The 20,610-nt window shown below is 53.5% G+C and overlaps 1 protein-coding gene across 5 annotated transcripts in view; it reads right to left on the bottom strand.

The window, feature by feature from the left end:
• plekhd1 (pleckstrin homology and coiled-coil domain containing D1) overlaps positions 1-20,610 on the bottom strand; it is a 152,961-nt gene that overhangs the window by 132,004 nt on the left and 347 nt on the right. For all 5 annotated transcript variants that reach the window (XM_087989494.1, XM_087989497.1, XM_087989495.1 and 2 more), the window contains exon 2: positions 16,766-16,859. In XM_087989494.1, the coding sequence (XP_087845620.1) occupies positions 16,766-16,859 (94 nt within the window). The remainder of the gene's footprint in view (positions 1-16,765; positions 16,860-20,610) is intronic.

Here is a 20,610-nt window from a genome sequence, read left to right as displayed (position 1 = left end):
CGGGGTCTGGGTGGTGGGGTACAGTCGAGGGGCTGGGTGGTGTGGTATAGTCGGGGGGATGGGCGGTGGGGTACAGTCGGGGGGCTGGTTGGTTGGGTACAGTCGGGGGGCAGGGTGGTGGGGTACAGTCGGGGTCTGGGTGGTGTGGTATAGTCGGGGGGATGGGCGGTGGGGTACAAGCGAGGGGCTGGGCGATTTGCAACAGTCCGAGGTCTGGGCGTTGTGGTACAGTCGGAGGGCTGGTGGGGTACAGGCGAAGGGCTGAGCGGTGTGGTACAGTCGGGGGTGCTGGGCAGTAGGGTACAGTACGGGGGCTGGGCGGTGGGGTACAGTTCAGGAGCTGGGCGGTGGGATACAGGCGAGGGGCTGGGCGGTGGGGTACAGTCGGGGGGCTGAGCGGTGGGGTACAGTCAGGGTCTGGCCGGTGGAGTACAGTCGGGGGGGGGGGGCGGTGGAGTACAGGCTGGGGGCTGCACGGTGGGGTACAGTCGGGAGGGCTGGGCGGTGAGGTACAGTCCAGGGGCTGGGCAGTGGGGTACAGGCTGGGGGCTGGGTGTTGGGGTACAGTCGGGGGGGGCTGGGCAGTGGGGCACAGTCTGGGGGCTGGGCGGTGGAGTACAGTCCGGGGGGCTGGGCAGTGGGGTACAGTCCGGGGGCTGGGCGGTGGGGTACAGACAGGGGGGGGCTGGGTGTTGGGGTACAGTCGGGGGTCTGGGCAGTGGGGTACAGTCCGAGGGCTAGGCGGTGAGGTACAGGCTGGGGGCTGGGCGGTGGGGTACAGTCCAGGGGCTGGGCGGTGGGGTACAGGCTGGGGGCTTGTGTTGGGGTACAGTCTGGGGGCTGGGCAGTGGGGTACAGTCAGGGGGGGCTGGGCGGTGGGGTACAGTCTGGGGGCTGGGCAGTGGGGTACAGGCTGGGCGGTGGGGTACAGACAGGGGGGGCTGGGTGTTGGGGTACAGTCAGGGGTCTGGGCAGTGGGGTACAGTCCGAGGGCTAGGCGGTGAGGTACAGGCTGGGGGCTGGGTGGTGGGGTACAGGCTGGGGGCTGGGCAGTGGGGTACAGGCTGGGCGGTGGGGTATAGTCAGGGGGCTGGGCGGTGGGGTATAGTCAGGGGGCTGGGTGGTGGGGTACAGGCTGGGCAGTGGGGTATAGTCAGGGGGCTGGGTGGTGGGGTACAGGCTGGGCAGTGGGGTATAGTCAGGGGGCTGGGTGGTGGGGTACAGGCTGGGCAGTGGGGTATAGTCAGGGGGCTGGGTGGTGGGGTATAGTCAGGGGGCTGGGCAGTGGGGTATAGTCAGGGGGCTGGGCGGTGGGGTATAGTCAGGGGGCTGGGCAGTGGGGTACAGGCTGGGCAGTGGGGTACAGTCTGGGGGCTGGGCGGTGGGGTACAGTCTGGGGGCTGGGCGGTGGGGTACAGGCGAGGGACTACATCACCTTGCTCCTGTGAACTCGCAGTGTCCTGCTCCAGTGTGAACACTCTGTTTTGTGAGCCTGATGATCCTGCGATTTGGTTGATTTTCGATGTGCTGCTTGTTTTCACAGGGAGGAGACTGTCCAACCTTGACCGTGTTCTGCCTTCGCAAGGCCAAAACCTGCAGCGGAGCGAGCCTCCGATTAATCTGAAGGTTCCTACTAGTTTAGTCTCCACCTGAGCTAACGCCTCCGCAGTTTTGCTCTGGCACTGGGATAGCAGCGCCAATTCTTTTCAGTCATTACCTGTTCAGATGGTGTGCCTTTGAGAGGTACCCACTGCGCAGTAAATGAAGTGGTGGTGAAACCCGAGCCACTGTCAACTCAGCTCCAATTCAGCCTTGAACTGTACCACACTGTGGTGGTCTCCCTGAGGATGAGAGACTGGCTCTGTACCATTGCAGTCACACCGAGAATCTGAGGCTAACTTTCCCTTCAGCTTGCAGTCTGGCTGGTGAGGAGGGGCGGGGGCAGAATGGTGTTCCCTGGAGCTTCTTGCTGGTTTCAGCGGCGTCCTAGCGCCCAGGTCTAGCAGTAAGTGACGTTCGTGACCAAACAGCCTCTTGTGGCACTTTTCGGTGTTCCAACAAACACTATTCCAACCTGTGACGTTGTTCAATACTTACCAGCCCCCAGAACCGGCCTCTTTCAGTACTGCATACTCATCAACTGCACAAAACCGGCCATTCGGCCCAACTGCCCATGTTGGCTTTTCTGCTTCACACTTACCTCTCGTTGTCCTGTTCCATCTCAGTGTGTCCTCCTGTTCCTTTCTACCTTGTGTCCAGAGCCAGGTTCCCCTTAAACGTATCGATGGTGTCAAACTCAGCGACTCCCTGTCTTAGTCAGCGCCAAGCTCAGAGCGCTCTGTCTCAAGATGTTTCACTTGATTGTAGCGCCCAGTCTTGTACAAGTGGCCTTTATTTACAGCTCCACAAGAGGGTGGAGATTAGATTCAATTCCCTACAGTGTGGAAACAGGCCCTTCGGCCCAACAAGTCCACACCAACCCTCCAAAGAGTAACCCACCCAGACCCCCTTTTCTCTGACTAATGCACCTAACATTATGGGACAATTTAGCATGATCAATCCATCTACCCTGCACATCTTTGGACAGTGGGAGGAAACCGGAGCACCCGGAGGAAACCCACACAGACATTGGGGGGGGGGGATGTGCAAACTCCACACAGACAGTTGCCCGAGGTGGGAATCGAACCCGGATCCCTGGCGCTGAGAGGCAGCAGTGCTAACCACTGAGCCACTGTGCCACCCCTATCAAGGTTGGATGTGGTGAGGGTGGGGTGTGTGTGCCGGGAGCTGGCTAATATTTCCACAAGAATGTGTGCTCAAGGTGATTGGGTGAGTTGGGACAGTGATTGACGATGCACAGAGGGGAATCCGTAACCAGGAGCAGCAGCGAGGAATGCAAATAAGCAGCAGAGACAGAAAGCTGAAGGGTCAGCGGCAGGATAGCAGTTTTGATTGGCTGGTGAGTCATTATTTCACCTTTTAGAGATTTGGAAACATGGCTGTCACATTATTAAAGCAATAATTTAAATTAGATAAACTAATAAAACAAAAGAAAAGCTAAGAAAACCTCAGCTAATGAAATATAGACAACACAAGTCAGGGCAGGTAGTGAGCTCTATATCTGCCCCCAGGTTACAGAGGTCTGAGTGGGGAATACTGCAGGGACTTAGCAAGGAAGGATACATTACCTGGAGGCTTTGTCCTGGGAGGCAGTGCCACTCCTTAGTGGCTGGCTATTTGTGTGGCACGAACATTTCTTGCCTGTTGTCGGCTCGAACCTGGATACTGTCCAGAGCTGGTTGTTTTTGGACATGGACTGCATCAGTATCTGAGGAGCTGAACACTGTGCGATCATTGGAAAACGTCCCCAATTTTGACTTGATGATGGAGGGAATACCATTGATGAAGCAACAGTCATAGACTCGCCAACTTTAAGGGCTTTTAAATGGTCATATGGACAAAAATGGAATAGTGTAGGTTAGGTGAGTGTAGGATCAATTCCGCAGGTCAGCGCAACATTGAGGGACCGAAGGGCCTGTGCTGCGCTGTAATGTTCTAACTGACGACGTTGGGCATGGGACACTCCCCTGAGGAACAGAGATGTCCTGGAGCTGAGATGATCGACCTCCACAACCAGCTTCCTTTGTGCCAGGTATGACTCTCAGCAGCTGAGGGTTTTCTCCCTGATACTCACTGATTCCAGTTTTGCCAGGGCTCCTTGATGCTATACTCGGTCAAATGCAGCCTTGATGTCAAGGGGCTGTCACTCTGACCTCACCTCTGGAATTCAGCTCTTTTGTCCATGTTTGAACCAAGGCTATAATGAGATCAGGAACTGACTGAACCTGGCGAAATCCAAACTGGGCATCACTGAGCAGGTTATTGCTGAGCCGGTGCTGCTCAATAGCTCTGCCGATGACCCCTTCCATCACTTTGCTGATGAATAAAGTATATTAATAATCAACACAAATTTCAGGGGAGATGGGTCATAGAGTCATAGAGTCATAGAGATGTACAGCACGGAAACAGACCCTTCAGTTCAACCCGTCCATGCCGACCAGATATCCCAACCCAAACTAGCCCCACCTGCCAGTACCCGGCCCATATCCCTCCAAACTCTTCCTATTCATATACCCATCCAAATGCCTTTTTAATGTTGCAATTGTACCAGCCCCCGCCACTTCCTCTGGCAGCTCATTCCATACACATACCACCCTCTGCGTGAAAATGTTGCCTCTTAGGTCTCTTTTATATCTTTCCCCTCTCACCCTAAACCTATGCCCTGTAGTTCTGGACTCCCCGACCCCAGGGAAAAGACTTTGCCTATTTATCCTATCCATGCCCCCTCATAATTTTGTAAATCTCTATAAGGTCACCCTCAGCCTCTGAGGGATATTATTATAACTGAAACTTTCGACCTAAGGTGAGGCCAATCGGTACGAATGCACTCAACGCAATCAGAAAAACACTGCAGTGTTTTAAAAAGATTAAAACATCACTTTACAGAATCAGTCTCTTGGAAGCGAGTGAGCCAACACATTAATCAGTCGGCGACTTGAATTAGGACACTGTAGCATTTGTCTGCAGTAAGAGCTAAAGGGGTCAACCAACGTTCACACATCTCCCAAGTGCTCTCCTGAGCAAAAACTCCAAAGATGGAAAGCTCGCTCTTTTTTCCCTCTCTGTTTTACATGGTATGCTATAAATAGAGCTCTGCCATAAAATGTGCTGCTCATCACTTCGACCTTGTTCACTCACGATCTCTTCAAAGCTGCTGCACTCTAATGTTCAGCCACAACGGTCCTGCGCTTCACAGGCAGGTGGGACTAGAGTTTGGGATCATGGTCAGCATGGACTGGAAGGACTCTATGACTCTATTACTGCCTGCTGCAGGGCCCTGACCCACTGCCCAACTGTGTGGCAGCAGGCCATTCAGCCCTTCGAGTCCACACCGACTCTCTGCAGAGCATCTCACCAAGACCTGCACCCTACCCAGTCCTTGTAACCCTGCATTTCCCATGGCTAATCCACCTAACCTACACATCCCTGAACACTACGGGCTAATTTGGCGTGGCCAGTCCTCCTGACCTGCACATCTTTAGACTGTGGGAGGAAACAGGAGGAAACCCACACTGACACAGGGAGAATGTGCAAACTCCACACAGACAGTTGCCCGAGGCAGGAATCAAACCCACGTCCCTGGTGCTGTGAGGCAGTGGTGCTAACAACTGAACCACCAGACCACCCCAATGGGAGCACAGTAATTGGTTGCAGGCTCCCAGGACAGTATATCCTGCTTCAAAAGTGCTTAGTGACTGACCAGAGGGGAGCATTGGGAACCACTGGGAGATACCCACCTTGCCTTGCTTCTGAATCTACTCCCCCATCCCCCATGCCCAGTCCTGGGTGCAATACCAACAGCAGCCATGAGACTCCCAGTGGTGTCATTGAGCAACGCAGAGTTGCCAGCTTCTTCTCGGCCAACAGCTCTGAGGGTGGGACATGCAAATGCACCCTCCCTTGGCCATCCAGTTAGATGCCCAATTGACGCTTAATTTCCCAGAAAGTGCTGCGCTGCCCGTCTCTCCAGCTGGTGGGGAGTTCAGCATCGCCTGAGGGTGACCATCTCTTGGCGAAGAGTATTGTGGGGGTGCAGGGTGTGAAGGTGCTGCTGGAGCTGTCACAGTGGGTGGGTGGGCAGAACTCAATGGGCTAAATGGCCGACTTCTGCTCCTAGCGTCGTGGGGAAGAACAAACAATTGAGGCTCGCCCTCCGGTGTAGTACTGAACAAGCGCCATCCTCTTTCCCACGTTACAGCAGCGTCTACATTTCAAAAGCCTAACTACAACAAAGCATTTTGGGAAAGCAAATCTTAGCAGGACTTATACACTTAAGGTCCTAGGGAGTGTGGCTGAACAAAGAGACCTTGCAGTGCAGGTTCAAAACTCCTTGAAAGTGGAATCGCAGGTAGATAGGATAGTGAAGGTGGCGTTTGGTATGCTTTCCTTTATTGGTCAGAGTACTGAGTACAGGAGTTGGGAGGTCATGTTGCAGCTGTACAGGACATTGGTTAGGCCACTGTTGGAATATTGCATGCAATTCTGGTCTCCTTCCTATCGGAAAGATGTTGTGAAACTTGAAAGGGTTCAGAAAAGATTTCCAAGGATGTTGCCAGGGTTGGAGAATTTAAGCTACAGGGAGAGGCTGAACAGGCTGGGGCTGTTTTCCCTGGAGCGTCGGAGGCTGAGGAGCGATGTTACAGAAGTTTATAAAATCATGAGGGGCATGGATAGGATAAATAGGCAAAGTCTTTTCCCTGGGGTTGGGGTGTCCAGAACTAGAGGGCATAGGTTTCGGGTGAGAGGGGAAAGATATAAAAGAGATCTAAGGGGCAACATTTTCACGCAGAGGGTGGTACGTGTATGGAATGAGCTGCCAAAGGAAGTGGTGGAGGCTGGTACAGTTACAACATTTAAGAGGCATCTGGATGGGTATATGAATAGGAAGGGTTTGGAGGGATATGGGCCAGGTGCTGGCAGATGGAACTAGATTGGGTTGGGATATCTGGTCGGCATGGACGGGTTGGACCGAAGGGTCTGTTTCCATGCTGTGCATCTCTATGACTCTAGTTGTCTGTGAAGCGCTTTGTGACATCTGGTGCTCCACGTAACCTATTTGTGCTGCCATTTAAAAATAAAAATCAATGACGTGGTGAAAGAGAACTTAAACGTCTCTGTAAAAGCAGACACGCTGACACATTGCTTCATCGTCTCCTCGTCAGGACAATGTACAAGAATGCCAAATCTCAAAGGGAACAACAACTTGTACTGCAGGAGGAGACTGGTTAGCAATGCAGTCATGGAGAATGTGCTGGGGAAAAGCTGCTTTTGCTGAATTTAATCCGAAGTCCCGGACGCATCAAACAATGAGGTGATCATTGACTCTCATAACAACCCATCTGGTTCAACAATGTCCTTTAGAGAGGGAAATCTTTACCTGCTCTAGCACATCCGCGTCTCCAGACCCACAGCAAAATAGCTAACACTTAACTGCTCCCCGACATAGCCCTAGTAAGAGACTCAGTTCAAGGGCATTTACAGATAGGCCATAAATACCACCCTTGTCGACGCCACATCCCATCAAAAGGAACTTTTTAAAAAGCATCAAACTTTTACCAGCACCCAACAGCTGAAAGGGGATTGTCTGGCTGTTTTAATACAGCAAATCAGTTTGCAAAGTATCCCAGTGTAAACTGCTCCCTCTGAAATTTGGCATTCTTGTTCTGATGTGTCCTTTCACAGAAACACTCACGCTCTCTTTCACCGTGTGACAATTGATTTTTTCTTTAACATATAAGCGCACTGCTTTGTGACTCTGCACGACAGATGGCGCCTGCATTTCAACAGTGCAGCACGGGCTACAAAGTACCTTGAGACAATCCAGGGCTGTGACAGGTGCTAGATAAATGCAAGGTGTCCTTATTTCACGATGTCAGACACTGCCTTCCACACCCCAGAGGGGGCAGTGTAATCTCCTGAGAGAGTGCTGCAAAAGGAAGGGCTTTTGCCCGAAGCGTGGATTTTCCTGCTCCTCGGATGCTGCCTGACCTGTTGTGCTTTTCCAGCATCAGTTTTATACATTACCTGGTAGCAAGGGGAGGGGAGGCAGTGGTTGATATTTTGGGTCAGTTCTTTATTTTTAGCCATAAGTAATAACTGGAAAACGATGCGTTTTGTAGGGCATGTCACAAGAGGCAAGAGATACTTCAAGGTACTCGGAGATTCGAAGAATCTGAGAGGAGACCTTATTGAAACGTGCAGTGTTCTGAGGAGACGAGGCAGGGTATGTTGTGGGCTGGGGGGTGTTCCCATCGCGTGTGCAGGGGTGTGAGGGTGGGGGGTGTTCCCATTACGTGTGCAGGGGTGTGAGGGTGGGGGGTGTTCCCATCACGTGTGCAGGGGTGTGAGGGTGGGGGGTGTTCCCATCGCGTGTGCAGGGGTGTGAGGGTGGGGGGTGTTCCCATCACGTGTGCAGGGGTGTGAGGGTGGGGGGGTGTTCCCATCGCGTGTGCAGGGGTGTGAGGGTGGGGGGTGTTCCCATTACATGTGCAGGGGTGTGAGGGTGGGGGGTGTTCCCATCGCGTGTGCAGGGGTGTGAGGGTGGGGGGTGATCCCATTACGTGTGCAGGGGTGTGAGGGTGGGGGGTGTTCCCATGACGTGTGCAGGGGTGTGAGGGTGGGGGGTGTTCCCATTACGTGTGCAGGGGTGTGAGGGTGGGGGGTGTTCCCATCACGTGTGCAGGGGTGTGAGGGTGGGGGGTGTTCCCATGACGTGTGCAGGGGTGTGAGGGTGGGGGGTGTTCCCATTACGTGTGCAGGGGTGTGAGGGTGGGGGGTGTTCCCATCACGTGTGCAGGGGTGTGAGGGTGGGGAGTGTTCCCATTACGTGTGCAGGGGTGTGAGGGTGGGGGGTGTTCCCATTACGTGTGCAGGGGTGTGAGGGTGGGGGGTGTTCCCATTACGTGTGCAGGGGTGTGAGGGTGGGGGGTGTTCCCATTACGTGTGCAGGGGTGTGAGGGTGGGGAGTGTTCCCATGACGTGTGCAGGGGTGTGAGGGTGGGGAGTGTTCCCATGACGTGTGCAGGGGACTGTGGGTGGGGAGTGTTCCCATGACGTGTGCAGGGGTGTGAGGGTGGGGGGGTGTTCCCATGACGTGTGCAGGGGTGTGAGGGTGGGGGGTGTTCCCATGACGTGTGCAGGGGTGTGAGGGTGGGGGGTGTTCCCATGACGTGTGCAGGGGTGTGAGGGTGGGGAGTGTTCCCATCGCGTGTGCAGGGGTGTGAGGGTGGGGGGTGTTCCCATCGCGTGTGCAGGGGTGTGAGGGTGGAGGGTGTTCCCATCGCGTGTGCAGGGGTGTGTGGGTGGAGGGTGTTCCCATCGCGTGTGCAGGGGTGTGAGGGTGGGGGGTGTTCCCATTACATGTGCAGGGGTGTGAGGGTGGGGGGTGTTCCCATCGCGTGTGCAGGGGTGTGTGGGTGGAGGGTGTTCCCATCGCGTGTGCAGGGGTGTGAGGGTGGGGGGGTGTTCCCATTACATGTGCAGGGGTGTGAGGGTGGGGAGTGTTCCCATTACGTGTGCAGGGGTGTGAGGGTGGGGGTGTTCCCATCGCGTGTGCAGGGGTGTGAGGGTGGGGGGGGTGTTCCCATTACGTGTGCAGGGGTGTGAGGATGGGGGGGGTGTTCCCATTGCGTGTGCAGGGGTGTGCGGGTGGGGGGTGTTCTCATCGCGTGTGCAGGGGTGTGAGGGTGGGGGGGGTGTTCCCATTACATGTGCAGGTGTGTGAGGATGGGGGTGTTCCCATAACCTGTGCAGGGGTGTGAGGGTGGGGGCTGTTCCCATGACGTGTGCAGGGGTTTGAGGGTGTGGGTTGTTCCCATCGCGTGTGCAGGGGTGTGAGGGTGGGGGGGTGTTCCCATTACATGTGCAGGGGTGTGAGGGTGGGGAGTGTTCCCATGACGGGTGCAGGGGTGTGAGGGTGGGGGGGTGTTCCCATTACATGTGCAGGGGTGTGAGGGTGGGGAGTGTTCCCATCACGTGTGCAGGGGTGTGAGGGTGGGGAGTGTTCCCATTACGTGTGCAGGGGTGTGAGGGTGGGGGTGTTCCCATCGCGTGTGCAGGGGTGTGAGGGTGGGGGGGGGTGTTCCCATTACGTGTGCAGGGGTGTGAGGATGGGGGGGTGTTCCCATTGCGTGTGCAGGGGTGTGCGGGTGGGGGGTGTTCTCATCGCGTGTGCAGGGGTGTGAGGGTGGGGGGTGTTCCCATGACGGGTGCAGGTGTGTGAGGGTGGGGGGGTGTTCCCATCGCGTGTGCAGGGGTGTGAGGGTGAGGGGGTGTTCCCATCGCGTGTGCAGGGGTGTGAGGGTGGGGGGTGTTCCCATGACGGGTGCAGGGGTGTGAGGGTGGGGGGGTGTTCCCATGACGTGTGCAGGGGTGTGAGGGTGGGGGGGTGTTCCCATCGCGTGTGCAGGGGTGTGAGGGTGGGGGGTGTTCCCACCACGTGTGCAGGGGTGTGAGGGTGGGGAGTGTTCCCATCGCGTGTGCAGGGGTGTGAGGGTGGGGGGTGTTCCCACCACGTGTGCAGGGGTGTGAGGGTGGGCACCCCTAACTGCTCATTACCACGGGGTGAGTGTTTGCTCTGATTTTGATAATCCTCCCCGCTCAGAGAACAAATGATCACAGCTTCCCCCATCTGGGACCACTCTGGGACCACTCCATCGCTCTCCGCCTCTTCATGACTGCCCAGGCCTGGCGAAGCAGTGCTGGCCAGGATTGGGCACAAACCCTGCCAACCCCTCCCTCCACCCCCACACCACTGGGGAATGGGAACACCCGCATCTCCCCCACCCCCACACCCCTGCACACGTAATGGGAACACCCGCATCTCCCCCACCCCCACACCCCTGCACACGTCATGGGAACACCCCCATACCCCCACCCCCACACCCCTGCACACGTAATGGGAACACCCCCATACCCCCACCCCCACACCCCTGGGGGATGGGAACACCCGCATCTCCCCCATCCCCACACCCCTGCACACGTAATGGGAACACCCGCATCTCCCCCATCCCCACACCCCTGCACACGTAATGGGAACACCCGCATCTCCCCCACCCCCACACCCCTGCACACGTAATGGGAACACCCCCATACCCCCACCCCCACACCCCTGCACACGTCATGGGAACACCCCCGCACCCCTGCACACGTAATGGGAACACCCCCATCCCCCACCCCCACACCCCTGCACACGTCATGGGAACACCCCCATCCCCCACCCCCGCACCCCTGCACACGTAATGGGAACACCCCCACCCCCACACCCCTGCACACGTAATGGGAACACCCCCATCCCCCACCGCCACACCCCTGCACACGTAATGGGAACACCCCCATCCCCCACCCCCGCACCCCTGCACACGTAATGGGAACACCCCCATCCCCCACCCCCACACCCCTGCACACGTAATGGGAACACCCCCATCCCCCACCCCCGCACCCCTGCACACGTAATGGGAACACCCCCATCCCCCACCCCCGCACCCCTGCACACGTCATGGGAACACCCCCATCCCCCACCCCCGCACCCCTGCACACGTAATGGGAACACCCCCACCCCCACACCCCTGCACATGTAATGGGAACACCCCCATCCCCCACCCCCACACCCCTGAACACGTAATGGGAATTCCACCCTCTCCCCCCACCCCACACCCCTGCACACGTAATGGGAACACCCCCCATCCCCCACACCCCTGAACATGTAATGGGAACACCACCGTCCCCCCAACCCCCACACCCCTGAACATGTAATGGGAACACCACCGTCCCCCCAACCCCCACACCCCTGAACACGTAATGGGAACACCACTCTCCTCCCCCCCCCCCCCCTCCCCCCTGCACATGCAATGGGAACACTGCAGTGTTCCACTTGCGTGACCCTGTGCCAAAACCTGGGACATCAGAACTGGAGTGGGGGGTGTGATTCACCCACAATGAGCTTTCAATCCATACGCTCCACTAATAGCCCAGCAGTCGAGAGTGTGGTGCTGGAAAAACACAGCAGGTCAGGCAGCATCCGAGGGGCAGGAGAGTCAATGTTTCAGGCAAAAGCTTTTCCTCAGGAATGCATCAGCCCCTCCCTCTCGACCCTGACCCTCAGCCGCTCCCTCTCGACCCTGACCCTCAGCCGCTCCCTCTCGACCCTGACCCTCAGCCGCTCCCTCTCGACCCTGACCCTCAGCCCTGCCCTCTCGACCCTGACCCTCAGCCCCTCCCTCTTGACCCTGACCCTCAGCCCCACCCTCTCGACCCTGACCCTCAGCCCCACCCTCTCGACCCTGACCCCCAGCCCCTCCCTCTCGACCCTGACCCCCAGCCCCTCCCTCTCGACCCTGACCCTCAGCCCCACCCTCTCGACCCTGACCCTCAGCCCCACCCTCTCGACCCTGACCCTCAGCCCCACCCTCTCGACCCTGACCCCCAGCCCCTCCCTCTCGACCCTGACCCTCAGCCCCTCCCTCTCGACCCTGACCCTCAGCCCCTCCCTCTCGACCCTGACCCCCAGCCCTGCCCTCTCGACCCTGACCCCCAGCCCCTCCCTCTCGACCCTGACCCTCAGCCCCACCCTCTCGACCCCGACCCTCAGCCCCACCCTCTCGACCCTGACCCCCAGCCCCTCCCTCTCGACCCTGACCTTCAGCCGCTCCCTCTCGACCCTGACCCTCAGCCCCACCCTCTCGACCCTGACCCCCAGCCCTGCCCTCTCGACCCTGACCCCCAGCCCTGCCCTCTCGACCATGATCTCCATCATCTGCAGTCCTCGCCTCTCCTGCCCCTCAGATGCTGCCTGACCTGCTGTGCTTTTCCAGCCCCACACTCTCGACTCTGACCCCCAGCCTCTTGAGGTCCTCACTCTCTCGTTATCGCCCAGCAGATAAGTTGAGCTTCTACTTCAGAAAGCCCTGGGTGAATACACGATAAGGGACTCCATGGTCTGTTATCTGGGGTTACCACAGCTCACATCTAATACTGGCCCACCAGCATCCCATCTCCCCGGTCCCGATCTACAGAACATTCGTCCAAGAAATCAAACCGGACAGATCATCTGGGCGTGAATTTAGGCACCAGAACAGATAATGGCAGAAGGGCCCATCGCAACAACCAAAGCACAGCCTGTAATAGAAGCAGGAACTGGACTGGAGTGAAATGCAGACAGAATCTCGCTTTCAAAACGGTCAAGGAGCTGGTGGACTATCCTTAGGGGCAGGTGGGAGTCCAGTTAGCTGGGGAGTCCTCAAGAGCCATGGTAGGACTGTACATCATTGTGTGGGAGCAGTGATAACAAGGGACTCTTCTGTGTGTGTTTTTTAATCTAGCTGTGAGCTATACTGAGTGGGTTGAAACCATGCATCTCAATGAGAACGTTGCAGGTTCAGCGCCCACTCCAGAAATCTGCGCACGTCATCAAGGTCAATACCGTGGGGAATGTCACCATCCCAGTTCATAGGATGGGAATTGAAGAGAAGCCTCGTGTTCCCTCACGCGTGGATGGAAACGATCTTAGCACGAGTTCAGAGACGACTCAGGAGCTCTCTTTGGTACCCTGAGCCAGTACTTGTCCCACCATCAGCATCACTGATTGATCTGGTTTTTATTTTTGTCTCTTTGCTGGCTTGCTGCACTTGTTACAGCACAACAGGGGCTCCTCCGGCGTTTCATTGGCTGTGAAGGGGATTGGCAGGTCCTGGGATGGGCCAGGTGCTATATAAATGCAGGTCCTTCCTTCGGGCATGTGACAGTGCGGTCAATAGCGTGGAAACCGGCTGCCCCTATCCTGAGCAGGTATCTCCTGCAAAATCAGGAACTGGTTGCCTCAGAATCCAGCTGCGACTGGAAACAGCCAACTGGGAAATACGTCGCCACCAGAGAAATTCCAGGCCACGACCAGTTTAACTTTTAAAACCAGAACAGCACAAGAGGTAATGTCACCTGTGAGGCTGAGGAAGAGCCGACTGTTCCCCGCACAGCCCATGTCTCCCTGAAAGCCTTGACAAGCCTACCCTTCATGGGTGGAATGGAATGTCCCCAATTCCCCTGGGGGGTTTGGTGACTGGGGAGGATTTTATCCGGTGGGGGGGGTTTGGTGACTGGGGAGGATTTTATCCGGTGGGGGGGGGGTTTGGTGACTGGGAGGATTTTATCCGGTGGGGGGGGGGTTTGGTGACTGGGGAGGATTTTATCCGGTGGGGGGGTGTTTGGTGACTGGGAGGATTTTATCCGGTGGGGGGGGGGGTTTGGTGACTGGGAGGATTTTATCCGGTGGGGGGGGGGGGTTTGGTGACTGGGAGGATTTTATCCGGTGGGGGGGGGGTTTGGTGACTGGGAGGATTTTATCCGGTGGTGGGGGGGGGTTTAGTGACTGGGGAGCATTTTATCCGGTGGGGGGTTTGGTGACTGGGGAGGATTTTATCCAGCGGGGGGGGGTTTGGTGACAAGGGAGCATTTTATCCAGCGGGGGGTTTGGTGACTGGGGAGGATTTTATCCGGTGGGGGGGGGGGTTTGGTGACTGGGGAGGATTTTATCCGGTGGGGGGGGGGGGGGTTTGGTGACTGGGGAGGATTTTATCCGGTGGGGGGGGGGTTTGGTGACTGGGGAGGATTTTATCCGGTGGGGGGGTTTGGTGACTGGGGAGGATTTTATCCGGTGGGGGGGTTTAGTGACTGGGGAGCATTTTATTCAGCGGGGGGGTTTGGTGACTGGGGAGGATTTTATCCAGTGGGGGGTTTGGTGACTGGGGAGCATTTTATCCAGCGGGGCGGTTTGTGGAGTTGTGAACGTGTCATTGGTTGGTGAGCTTGTTGACTGGGGTACATTTCATTAGGTGAAGTGACTGTGCTTGGGGCGTCACCATACAGGGGGCACAGCCAGCAAACCTGACAGCCTACATTCCTGGTGGCCTCCTGAGAGTGGGGAAGGGAGGGTGGTCTGTCCCTGATTCAAAGAGACTCCAAACATCTCCTGATCTATGTTGCCACCGCTCCTTCAAGTTTATTCGGTGCTTGCTGATCGACACTAGCTTCTGGTTAAGTGATGCCGCGATTTCTGAAATTCGGATCCTTGCGTTTAAACCGCAAATACAACCCCCCCCCCCCCCAAAGCCTCACTCCTCCATATCTTTGTGCTCTCCTTCAGCCCCTCAACCCACCAACAAACCTGTGCCCATCAAATCACCTGACCTGATGATCAATCATTCCTGAAGTCAGACGTCCCACCGTTGGTGACCACATTTTCAGCCATTCTGTCAAGCTCTGAACTACCTCCCTCACTATCTCCGCCTCATTTGTCCTCCTGTAACACACTCCTTTATATCCCCTTGACCAGATGTTTAGACACCTGCTCTCTTATCAAAGATCGAATTTGAATGCAGAGTACTGGGTTAAAGGTAGGATTCCTGGCAATGTAGAGGAACAGCGGGATCTTGGGGTCCATGTCTATAGTCCCTCAACGTTGCTACCCAGGTTGATAGGGTTGTTAAGAAGGCATATGGTGTGTTGGCTTTCATTTGCAGGGGGATTGAGTTTAAGATCTGCTAGGCTATGCTGCAGCTCTGTAGAGTCCTGGTTAGACCACACTTGGGATATTGTGTTCAGTTCTGGTCACCTCATTATCGGATGTGGAAGCTTTCGAGAGGGTGCAGAGGAGGTTTACCAGGATGTTGCCTGGACTGGAGAGCATGTCTTATGAAGAAAGGTTGAGGGAGCTAGGGCTTTTCTCATTGGGGTGGAGACGGATGAGAGGCAATTTGATAGAGGTGTACAAGATGATGAGAGGCATAGACAGAGTGAATAGCCAGAGACTTTTTCCCAGGGCAGAAATGGCTATCACAAGGGGGCATCATTATACGGTGATTGGAGGTCGGTTCTTTACACAGAGTGTGGTGAGTGTGTGGAATGCACTGCCAGCAGTGGTAGGAAAGTCAGATACATTAGGGATATTTAAGCGACTCTTGGATAAGCACATGGATGATAGTGAAATGAAGGGTATGTAGGTTAGTCTGAACTTAGAGTAGGATAAAAGGTTGGCTGAAGGGCCTGTACTGTGCTGAACTGTTCCATGTTCTGTTATTTCATTCAGGTCTCCTGCTCCTGTGAAGCACTTTGGGTCATTTTACTGCTTTTTTGGACAGTTTATAATACACGTGGATCGCTGGCGGTGACTGACCCAGTTAAGAAGCAGAAGACTCAGATTGACTGGTTTTCTTGGAGAGACGTTTAAAAAGCTACCCTCTGACATGGTTACAGTCCCAGCCACTGTCCTGAACTAGAAAGTCAACACAGCAGGATTATAAGCGGGAGGTCTGGTACCACTCAAGGACAGAATTTCAGCAGTGAAGCAGATAAGTTAAAAAGAACAAAATCGACTCATTGGAGCAAAACACCTGGGATTTCTCTTAATGGCCAATGTGATTCATTTGTCCTTTGATAAAGTGTTATTTCAAAAGATGTCATTAGAAAGAAGCTCATTAACTGCAAGCGAATATGGAACACAGTCAGAAGCTTTAACAGTGGCAGCCATGAGAATTTTATGTAAAATACGTTGGTTTATATTCAGTCAGAGACAGTCGGTGTAACCTCAGCAGGTTACTTACTGCATGGTCCAAAGCGCTCATTACCGGTGAACTAATTTTAAAATGTCATCGCTGCTGCTGACATGCAGCAGCTAATTCATACACGGCCGAGTTGGACCGAAGAGTCTGTACAGCTCTATGACTATGACACTGACCCTCTGAAGAGCATCCCACCCAGAATCCCTGTAACCCTGCACATTCCAAGGCTAATCCATCTAGCCTGCACATCCCTGGATGCTAGGGACAATTTAGCATAGTCAATCCATCTAACCCACACATTTTTGAACAGGCATTGAACAGGCGATTCGTTTTAGTCATATTGGCTGAGGGGTAAACACCACCCAAGGGGAACCAGGTGAATTCTCCTTTATACAGTACTCTGATCTCTTCTAACATCTACCTGAGATAGCAGGTGGACTCAAAATAATGACACAGCACTCTGTTAGCACTCAAGTCTCTGGAGAGAGAGATGAATCATAATACTCTGATGGACTGCAATAGCAGAATCAGAACAGACGATATTTTTGGAAATTTGCAGTTTTCCTTATCCTCCGACAGCGGCGCGCTGAACTGACCTTGGGATGTATGTTGAAATATCTGTTACTCTCAAAGTTTTTTCTTTCGTTCTCAGCATAGTACAGTAAGAAGCTGTCCTTGATGAGGAAGAATCTGTGAAAGAGGAAAGGACTCAGTACATCAGGTCACTGTCGCGTTGTCCTGAACTAACTTAAACCAGAGCCCACTCAGCGATCAATCGGGTGATATTGCAACCGAAATTCTGTCTGCGCTGGATGATGTACAATTAAACACATGACGTACAAGGATGAAACTGACTGCTAACAGTGAGACAAACAACACAGTGTCACTGTGCCTCAGGATGACTATACAGGCATGGAGTGGGTGTAATGCAGATTCACCAGTGCTGCCATTATAGAATGAGGACACATTATATAATCTAGACTAGTGTTTATTCAAATGTGGAAGTTCAAGAGTGATCAAATTGAGGTGTTAAATCATTGAATCTGAGAACCCCTACAGTGAGGAAGCAGGCCATTCAGCAACTTTTTCACACAGAGGGTGGTACGTGTATGGAATGAGCTGCCAGAGGAAGTGGTGGAGGCTGGTACAATTACAACATTTAAAAGGCATCTGGATGGGTATATGAATAAGAAGGGTTTAAAGGGATATGGGCCAAGTGCTGGCAAATGAGACTAGATTAGGATAACTGGTCGGCATGGACGAGTTGGACCGAAGGGTCTGTACAGCTCTATGACTATGACACTGACCCTCTGAAGAGCATCCCACCCAGAATCCCTGTAACCCTGCACATTCCAAGGCTAATCCATCTAGCCTGCACATCCCTGGATGCTAGGGACAATTTAGCATAGTCAATCCATCTAACCCACACATCTTTGAACTGTGGGAGGAAACTGGAGCGCCCGGAGGATTGTAAGGAGGTCATTAAAGAATTTAAAAGGGTGATTCCTCTGGCAGGAGACATCCAACCCAAAGTAGTGTCACTTCCAAATGAAAGCCCAAGCTCATTCTCACCCTGAGAGGTGTATGCAAATCCAGACCCCTTCTTCAAAAACCCTATCAAGGTTGGGATTGATTAAATATTTCAATAACTGAGATGAGCATCCTTCCCAAGCAGAAAGCCAGGGTGGGTTAGCACAGCAACCTTGATCTGATCAATCCGAGGTCACCGGACTCAACACGTTACCTCTGTTTTTCTCTCTTCCCACAGATGCTGCCAGACCTGCTGAGTTTCTCTTGTTTTTGTTTCAGATCTGCAGGATTTTGCTTTTAGATGATCTAACTGATTGGTCAAAGTGGCTAGAAGGGGGCCGAATGTCCTCCCATTGTCCCTCTGTTTCTATTAAAGCACTCTATTAAAGTCATTATTTCACTAGGAGTCAGTCCAATTCAAACTCAGTTAAGTGTGACAATGGCAAGTGATTCTGCCAGAAATTTACACAGTCACTATAACATCCTTGGTCACTATGGGATAATGCAATGTCGTGCACATTACCAATAAACTGTGTTGCTAAGTACTCACTGGCACCCGAAAATGATGGTTATTTAGATACAGAGCAAATCCTGCCAATATCACAATGTTTTCATTATGGTATTTGTTCAGTCTTAAATAACAACTCTGTTAAACATGTCATGAAAGGTCTAAATCCCTCACATCCGACAGCCCCTGCAGTCCAGCTCTCAGCTATTCAGAACAGGGTTCTGGTAATCGATCACCAGCATTAAGCATGTTGCTCCCATGGCATAACCTGCCCAGGTCTGTGGCGTCTGACTGGTTCTTCCTGTACTTATTTCAGATTTCCTGTGACTGCACAATTATTCCTTCCTCTCACCAAGCATCATACAATATCATTATTAGTGGAGCAATTTCTAAAAATATTCATCAAAGGAATTGCAGCATTTATTGCCCATTCTTAGTAGCTCTAGAGAAGGTGGTGGGAGTCACCTTCTTGAACTACTGCAGTTCGTGGGCTGTAGGGAGACCCACCATGCCGTTAGGGAGAAAATTCCAGCATTTTAACCCACTGACAATGAAGGAACAGCATTATATTTCCAAGTGAAGATGGTGAGTGGCTTGGAGGCAAATTTGCAGCTGGTTGTGTTCCCTCATATCTGCTGCCCTTGTCCTCCCAGATGGAAGTACTTGTGGGTTTAGAAGGTGCTGTCTGAGGATCTTTGGTGAATTTCTGCAATGCTTCTTGCAGATGGTACACACTGCTGCTTTCTGAGTATCGGTGGCGGAGGGAGTGGATGTGGTGCCAAGCAAAGTGGGCTGCTTTGTCCCGGATGGTGTCAAGCTTATTGAGTGTTGTTGGAGCTGCACCCATCCAGGCAAGTGGGGAGTATTCTATCACACTCCTGACTTGTGCCTTGTAGGTGATGGACAGGCTTCGGGGAGTCACGAAGGGAGTTACTCACCTAGCTTCTGACTTTAGCAATATGGTGGCACAGTGGTTAGCACTGCTGCCTCACAGCGCCAGGGACCTGGGTTCGATTCCAGCCTCGGCTGACTGTGTGTGTGGAGTTTGCACGTTCTCCCCGCGTCTGCGTGGGTTTCCTCCGGGCGCTCCGGTTTCCTCCCACAGTGCAAAGATGTGCAGGTTAGGTGAATTGGCCATGCTAAATTGCCCGTAGTGCTAGGTAAGAGGTAAATGTAGGAGTATGGGTGGGTTGCGCTTCGGCGGATCGGTGTGGACTTGTTGGGCCGAAGGGCCTGTTTCCACACTGTAATGTAATCTAATGTAATCATTGCATCCTTTTAGAAATGGTTATACATGATTATTATTTGACACAAGTCATCCACTACTTGAATATTCCAAAATTACCAACTTAACTCCTTATTAGACCTACTGGAGAGGAATCTGGGAGCCAGGCATTAGTTAGGGCATACAACCTGACTTCAAATTCCTACTTGGTAAAATACTCATGACCTGGTGTCACCAGCGGTTAGGGGTTATCCAAGCTCCCGTGGATTTGGTAATGTGTTAGCCACATTAACCTTTTGAAGGGGCAGTTTAAAAAAAAGGGGGTATGATACAGGGGGTCACCCCCTCCTCCTGAAATGAGTTTCTCCAGGCTCTGAGTAGAAATCTGTTAAAGTGGGGCCGGAATTGGATTCCAGCTTGCAATCTCACCCCCCTCTTCCATGTCCCTCTCAGAGAGGTGGGACCTGTTTGGACAGTGCTGGGGAGGCGGTGAGGGGGTGTCATAGAGACGGAAGTGATCTGAAAAAAAAATATGCAGCAGGAGCTGGGTTTCCGTGAAAGTCGACCTTGCTATTTGCATCTGGAGGTTTTAAATGGGGGAGGTGGGGATGAGGGAAAATCAATTGTTTTGTATTTAAAGGCTGCCTAAGAATTCTCAACCCCCGAGGGGACGGCAGAGATTTGCTGAGCTGACGAATGCTTTTTTAAAAAAAATAATAAGGACAGATTTCAAACGCTGCTGTTGTTTTTTTTTATTTCTCCGACACTAAAGGTGCAGAGAGAAAAGCGAGAGGGAGAGAGGCGCCTGACACACAGACAAACCAAAACTAAAAGAAAAAAAGAATGCAACAAGAGAAAACAAAACAAAAAGCGAGGTTGAAACAAAATATTTCCCGAGGGTTGAGCTGTGTGCAGAGTTGCCCAGGTATCAAGCGGAACAAACAGCAAACACACTCAGACACATACATACAGACACATAGAGACACACACAGACACATACATACAGACACATAGAGACACACACAGACATACATACGTACCGACACACTCAGAGAGACACAGACACTCAGAGACATACATACATACAGACACACTCAGAGAGACACACAGACACATACATACAGACACAGACACACACAGAGACACACACAGACACATACATACATACCGACACACTC

This window comes from Chiloscyllium plagiosum, unplaced genomic scaffold (assembly GCF_037043375.1).
Source record: "Chiloscyllium plagiosum isolate Xiang-an unplaced genomic scaffold, Cpla_swu_hap1 HiC_scaffold_8, whole genome shotgun sequence".
Classification (NCBI taxonomy): Eukaryota; Metazoa; Chordata; class Chondrichthyes; order Orectolobiformes; family Hemiscylliidae; genus Chiloscyllium; species Chiloscyllium plagiosum.
The sequence above is the reverse complement of the archived record's forward strand: the minus strand, read 5'-3'. Positions and strand labels throughout refer to the sequence as shown.